The sequence below is a fragment of the Gouania willdenowi genome, chromosome 19 (assembly GCF_900634775.1).
Source record: "Gouania willdenowi chromosome 19, fGouWil2.1, whole genome shotgun sequence".
NCBI lineage: Eukaryota > Metazoa > Chordata > Actinopteri > Blenniiformes > Gobiesocidae > Gouania > Gouania willdenowi.
In genome coordinates, this window is record NC_041062.1 from 10,187,429 (window position 1) to 10,194,920 (window position 7,492).

The window sequence follows — 7,492 nt, forward strand, 5'->3', positions numbered from 1 at the left end:
TAGCCCCCAAGATCCCAAGCCAAGAAGCACCACCATCCCCCACATACTCACCCGAGAAAGCCCCAAGGGGTCGAGGACCCAGCGTAACCCGCCACCGAACCCAACCCGAAGGCCCCCCACCAACATTTGCCCCCCCTCACCCAACCCCCTGAGGGGAGGGCCCAGAGAGCCCCCCGCCCGAGACCCCAGCAGAGGAGCCAAGGCCTACGCCTAACAGACGGCTAGAGCCGCACCAAACGGGAAGCTGGCGAGCACAGGGCTAGCAGGGACCGGACACCAGGCCAGAAAGACCCGGAATAGAAGCAGCACCAGGAGCAGCCCACCTAGGGCACTAAGGGGACGCTGCAAGTCGCACCAACCGAGCCCCCCAGATCATGGCCCATGATTAAAACCAATCAGACCTTCAGGTGTTTAAATTTGGCAAAAAGCAGTTTATTGATGAAAGAATGAATGAGTCAAAGTTCCAAAGGAAACACACGCTCTTCTTCTTCTTCTTCTGTGGTTCACAGAGCGTCTGCACACATGGTTCCAAACACTAGTGTTCATTTATTGAGGAGGAAGTCGTATTTACAGGTGTGTGTGTGTGTGTGTGTTACATAAAACATGTGTGAACTGAAAGCACTTCAAACAGAACTCTTCCTCCTCCTCTTCCTCAGTCTCTCCTCAGCTTGGACAGACGTTCCTCTAGGTCTGCATCTGCATCGGCCATGGCGGCCTGAGGCTCCGCCTTCTTCCCCGCGGCCACTGACAGGCTTCCTCCAGTGCTGGGCAGACCTGCAGAGGTCAAAGGTCAGAAACGAACACAGCAGCAGCAAATAGAGGAGGAGGAAGAGACTCACCAGACAGCTCGTCTGTCAGATTCAGGCCCAGCTCGTCCAACACCTGAGACACAATGGCATCACTGCGCGCGCACACACACACACACACACATTAACTGTTAATTCACTACAGACAGTTTCACATTTCTGCTTCTGTGCTTTCATGTGCCATTTTGAATCATTTATTCAGACCTACATTTTTTTTACAAAATATACTTTGATCTCCTCACGTTTCGACTATTAACTTCCTTGACTCACGCATAATAAATCCAGCAAGTTCTTTTAGTCATCTTTTTGAATATGTTACAGTTTCCTTAGGATTAATCCTTAGGAAACATGTTATTAAAGGTAATTGAGTCCGACTCTGGTCCTGGTCTCTCCCAGTAGTTTCGCCCCCTGCTCACCTCTCTTCCTCGTCATCTTCGTCGCCCATGGCGTCGTCGATGGCGTCGTTCATCATCTCCTCCTTCATGTCCATCATCTCACTCTGACGCTCAAACTCCATCATGATCTTTTGGATCTCAGGAAGCTTCAGCTGCGTGAATACAAAAAGCAGGAGGTCACATGACAGGAAGTGCTTCCTCTTACTGTTGCTTTGCGAGGACCGACCTGTCGGTTCATGGTGGCCATGGCCTTGGTGACGCCCTTCATGGCCTGAGCCATGCTGTTGTTGGACTTCAGGGTCTGGATCTTCAGACTAACCGCCTGGATGTTGGCCCTCATCATGATGAACTTCTTAACATAGCGACGTGTCCTCACCAGGTCTTTGGCCATGATCTTCACGGCGTCCTGAAACATCAGAGCCAGCTCAGAGACACTATACACACTCCTCCTCCTCACTTCCTGATTGGCTGCTAATTAAATCAGTTTCTTATGAGTGTGCGATATGGGAAAAAAATCACATCACCATTTTTCACGTGTCAAACTCAAAGCCCGGGGGGGGCGACACTGACCCTTTAGATCATCCGATTCAGCCCGTAGGAGAAAATATTTATCATTGTGTAAATTACTTAAAATTTCACTTGTAAGTATCAGTTTTACCATGCTCATATCACATGGCTGCCGTAATTTTTTCTCTCACAAATTGTGGAAGGATTTTTTTTCTAAAACTTGGAATTTTCTGACAAACAATTCCACAAAATTCCCCTAAAGATGACACAAAAAGGTGTTCACAATCAGGCAGTACAAAAAAGTTCATTATTTTTTACTTTTTTCACAAATAACCCATGCATTGCTGTCAAAAAAAAAGCTTGCACTACATGCAGAATTAACCTTTGATGACAAATGATAAATAAATGTAAGAAATTTGTCCCAAAATCAAGGAATTTAGAAATAAAAATTCTGCAGGGACTCAAATCTGTCATTTACTACTTTGATGGAGGTTTCATTTACACGTGGAAATGCAAACTAAAGCACAATAATGTTGAAATATTTTTTTTCTGCTGCTTAAAATCTGCGGCCCACTAGATGTCAAACTACTCATTAGTTTTCCCAAATTATTTTGAAAAAATACAATTCTTACAATATAGTACATAATATACAAATATTTAAGTGCCATAAAACACAGTGACACACAGTATAAAAATTCATATTAATTAATTAATAATTTAATTAAGTTATTTTTTGGGGCTCAAGTCATGTGACTTGGTTCTTCTTCTGTTGTTCTTCACGATGTAAATGGTGAAGCAACACTGTTCATGTATGATACTGCAGCAAAAATGAAGCAGAAATAATTATTGATAAAGGAAGAAATCAGGGCGGAGCTACCTTTCTTCTTGTAAATAGGATGTTACATTACATTTTTTTTCAGCAGTTTTACTATATTTTGAACTAAATGCTGGGATTCATTGGATTTCTGAATGTCTGCGGAAGATTTTGAGATGACCTTTGATGGAATATATGGATTCAGTAAGACATGGCATTGCTTTAAAGGTGAGCAATGCTGGCTTATTTACATCGCCATTTTTTCCCCCAAGTTTAACAAAGTAATTGAGTTGTGATGGGTGTGTCTTAGAATGGTTTATATGGTTAAAAACATGAGATTCTAAGCTTTCAAATGGAATATTATACTTGATATGTGATGTGCTGCTGTATTTGAGGAGCATTTAATCCCTTAAAAGTGTGAATGAGTGAGAAAATGCATGTTGACCCGTATTCAGGACGGTGGACGTTACGATCATTTTTGCATTATTGTATATGTTACACACATTGTGTTGGGGGTCTATATATTTCATTCTATTTTTTCTTTAGCCCCCCCAGGAAAGAATCTCAAACTCCGCCTCTGGTATTTCTACTCCCACTGAGAGTGAACCTGAGGTTTTAGTCATTGTGCTGCATCGCTGTCACGCCTTTCCCTCACCATCTGTCCCTGTTTGGCCATCTTCTTGATGTCTGCGATAATCTTCTTCTCCTGCTGCTCCAGCTTCTGACGTTCTCGGTCCAGTTCCCTCATGGCTCGGTTCAACGCGCGCTGGTTCTGCCTCAAGATCTCCTCCGGCTTCTTCTTACGGCCAAACAGGAAGTCCATCTGAGGAGGTCACATCACCACAATAAAATACACAATGTTACATCACAACTAGGGCTCTATTTTGGCAATATAGAAAATCACAATATTGCCTTTATCAATAATTGTATTTTATTTTGTTTTAAAACACTTGTTTTAGGAGTCGCTTTGTTTTGACAAAATCGTCACACACGAGGAAAAGAGAAAGAGAGACAGAGATTAAAAGAGACCAAATATTGGTGGATTTAATTGAAAAGGTTATTTATTGAAGTGTATATTTAATAATGATTTAATGTTCTGTAAGCCTTGAGTTACCTTTAGTTAAAGTTTTAATTGCTAGGAGGCAATGATTGAGAGATTTTAAGGTTTATGAGATTATTATTATAATGCATAATTAAGGTGATTGACTTGAGTCACCACTGCTTTCAGATTTTTGTAAAGTCATTGTTTTAAAGAGAGAAATTTATCTTTAAACCTTATGGATAATAACAACTTATTTATCGACTATATTACATTTTGTCGTTACAAGGTAGATTCAAGAAAACATCGAGTATTTTGAGTTTGAAGAGGCTCTGTTTCTGTCACTCTCTATCTGTCTGTAATCTTAACTCGTCTCAGTTCGGCTTCTCTCGGTTCGGTTCGGCGGTTCGTTCTCACCGTGGATCAGACGGTAATCGATGATCTCCGGGTTTATTCTCGGACGCCAAATGTTGGACGGTGATTTGTTTTCCTTCTCTGACTTCCGTGTTGCGATCCTATTACTTCCGGAGGATGACGTAACCACGTAATCACGTACAGAGGCAAACGTTAGTTTCGCCATGACGTCGCGAATAAATATTTTTAAAGTGCTTCAAAAACACATCAGGCAAGCGCTTTTCACAATAAAAGCACTTCCTTTTTGGTCCAATAGTACTCAAATAGTAATCAAGTGTTTTAGAATAAATACTGTAATACATACCATGAGACAATGTGTCATTTATGATATTACCTGCACTGCACACACACACACACACACACGTATATATATATATATATATATATATATATATATATATATATATATATATATATATATATATATATATATATATATATATATACGGATATCGGTCTCATATGATATCAGCCAGAAAACAAAGATTGGATTTTATCAGACTGCATCTAAAGTCTCCGATATATATTATATTATAATTATTCAATTGTGGAATACTGTAGATATTATGTTGAAGGTTAAAATGTATGTAACCAATAAATGGGTCAGTTTTACTCATACCTATTGTTGCTGATTATTGTTCTTTGTTTGAGTATTATCACTTGATCAAGCCTTTTCCAACATTCCACACTAGAAATAAGTAATAAAGGTATGATTCGTGCTGATATCATATTGGATTGATACTGGTATTGGCCGATACTCAAGGCTGCAGTATCGGTGTCATATCGGAACTAAAAAAGTTGTTATATATATCTGTGTGTTTGTGCTCATATTAATTCTCTAATATTATTATTATTATTATTATTATTATTATTATTATTATTATTATTATTATTATTATTATCAGTTGGTTTTTTTTGCACCATCCACCAAGTCAAATTCATTGCATTGTAAAATAAATAAATAAATAAATAATAATGAAATAATAATAATAAAAACTTTATTAGGGAATAAAACTTTTTTTCCGAAACAAAGACCAAATATTAAATACAATCAAGTAAAAGAGCAGAGTTATAATTAAAGATAAGAGAAGGTGAAAGACTCTAATGTGACATTTAACAGAGAAATAAAAACATGAGCCATAATTATAACAGCAACGTGTGTTTGGAAATGATAGGAAGTTAATTTTAAAACACTAAAATAACTTCTAACTGTCCAAAAACTCTCACCTACATTAACTCTACCCTACATTAATAAAATGTATTCCAATAGTTTTTTTCAAAAATTAATGGGAGCCTGGGCTTTTATTTTCCTAATGAGACTCGCGTACTTCCGGTCATAATTGGTGTAACTTGATTGAAGTTGTGGGCACGTGCGGACTTCGTATAGAAATCCAATGAGAGCTGGAGTTTCTCTGCAGGCTCTGGATTTTGGGACTTTGTGAAACCTTCAGACATGACATGAGGTTCCATCCTGGACCTGGACCTGGACCTGGACCAGTTCTGGTTCTGCACCGGTTCCTGCTCTCTCTGCGTTGCAGCGCTTACTCTCAGGTTTCTTCTCTACATTTCTCACATGCTTTACTGAAAAGAGAAGAAAGAACCTTGGATCGTTCAGCGAGGAACCGTTTCAGAGGCTCAGAGACGTCGGATCAGAGTAATCGTTTCAAAGATGAACCTGTTTTGGTCCAAGGGAGGAACCAGTGGAGAAACAAAGGTAGAGTATCGTCTGAACTCAGAAGGCTGATTGTAGATGACTTCCCTGAAGAACGACAGAAGGTCCTGAGCCCAAAACAAGCCCAGGACCTTAAAGCTGAGAACTTGGAGGTGGTCTACGGTGTGGCTCCGTGTCTCCTGGCTCTCACTCAAGGTCGTAGGAAGGTCGATAGGCTATTGGTGAAAGAGGGCGTGGCCTCTCACAGGGCATCTGTGGTGAGGGTGTGTGAGGAGGCCTTCAGGAGACATGTTCCAGTTCGACATGTGGGCAAGAAGGACCTGGACGTGGTCTCCTGTGGGGGCGTGCACCAAGGCGTGTGTCTCCGGGCCAGCCCGCTCTCTTACGCCACAGAGGAACCTAAAACTGGCCGGAACCACGGCACAAATTCTCTGTGGCTTGTCCTGGAGAAGATCCAGGACCCCATGAACCTGGGCGCCATCTTGCGCTCCGCCTACTTCCTGGGCGTGGACAGAGTGGTCAGCAGCCTGCAGCACAGCTGCCCTCTGTCACCTGTGGTCAGTAAGGCCAGCTCAGGGGCCATGGAGGTGATGGAGGTGTTCGGCTACCAGGACCTGGCCCACATGTTGCGAACCAAGGCGTCTCTGGGCTGGGACGTGGTGGGGACGGTGGGAGCGGACGCAGAGCATGGCGTCCCCGTGGCTCCGTGCTCCAGGTTCACGCTGAGCAAACCCACGCTGCTGCTGATTGGAGGAGAAGGTCCAGGTCTGAGTCCAGAGCTACTGAGCATGTGCAGAACGCTGCTCACCATCCCAGCAGGTGGACCACTGGTCCCAGGCATCGAGTCACTCAACGTGTCTGTGGCCGTTGGCATCCTGCTGCACGCCCTGCTGTCCAGTAGAGTGTCTGATCAATGTATGTGATCAATGCATCTGATTAATACCTGATCATCAGACTCATATGTCCAATAAAAAGAAACGTGTGCACCAAAAACCAAAAGGGTTGGTTCTTCTTTAAACCGGACTCAACAGATCACTCCAAACTTAAAAGTTAAAATGCCACTTAGACCTACGATGCTGTATTAGGGCCACATTAAAATAAAAACAAATCTGGGCACTAACAGATCAAAGTCCTAATTTTTTGAGAATAAAATTATATCTTAGTAAAATCATAATTTCATGAGAATAGTCGAATCTTAATAAAATCATATTTTTATTAGATTAAAGTAATAAAATCCCAAGAATAAAGTCTTAATTTTAACTAAAACAAATCCAGTTGGACGGAATATTTAGGCTTCATCACGTCATTGATCCAAATCTATGGATCTTTAAAACTGACGTGGCTTCACTTATATTGATATTAATTTGAACTTTGGATGATGCAACAATGTTTCCAATGAGTCAGAATGAAGTGTTTTTCAAAGACTGTAATGGCTGGAAACCAGTTAGACCAACAGCAGAAACTCCCACAGCAGGAATGCACTGATACTCCTCCATGTTAGAATGCTGACGACTGAATGAACCATGCGTCATTGTCTTAAGATCGTTTTTTAATACTCACACCTGTCTCTGACCTAGGGGTTCCCAACCTTGGGGTTGCAAGACACTGGAGGACGTCGCCAGATGCCTTCAACCAATTAAGAATATTTATTTTAACAATTTGAACCCATTTTACTTACGTTTACCCTTTTTCGGCAACTACATTCAACTTGCCATATTTTCATCACTTTTTCTTGCCATATGTGTGCTCCTTTTAATGTTTTTTTGCTACATTACTCACATTACTGACATTTCCACATCAAATTTCAATGCCTTTTCTGCACATTTTTCCCACTTTCTAGACATT

At 41.2% G+C, this 7,492-nt stretch overlaps 2 protein-coding genes across 2 annotated transcripts; one reads left to right on the top strand and one right to left on the bottom strand.

Annotated features, from left to right (window-relative positions):
* Nucleotides 1–526: 526 nt before the first annotated feature.
* Nucleotides 527–4,110, bottom strand: chmp2a (charged multivesicular body protein 2A). The gene is made up of 6 exons (XM_028476386.1): nucleotides 3,979–4,110; nucleotides 3,178–3,345; nucleotides 1,428–1,607; nucleotides 1,223–1,353; nucleotides 840–901; nucleotides 527–774 (listed from the first exon to the last, which is right to left on the bottom strand). Exons 2-6 carry the CDS (start codon nucleotides 3,343–3,345, stop codon nucleotides 653–655), a joined length of 663 nt encoding a protein of 220 aa, XP_028332187.1. The 5' UTR covers nucleotides 3,979–4,110; the 3' UTR covers nucleotides 527–652.
* A 1,220-nt stretch (nucleotides 4,111–5,330) lies between these two features.
* mrm1 (mitochondrial rRNA methyltransferase 1 homolog (S. cerevisiae)) lies at nucleotides 5,331–6,640 on the top strand. The gene has a single exon (XM_028476728.1). It carries the CDS (start codon nucleotides 5,434–5,436, stop codon nucleotides 6,568–6,570), a length of 1,137 nt encoding a protein of 378 aa, XP_028332529.1. The 5' UTR covers nucleotides 5,331–5,433; the 3' UTR covers nucleotides 6,571–6,640.
* Nucleotides 6,641–7,492: the final 852 nt, after the last annotated feature.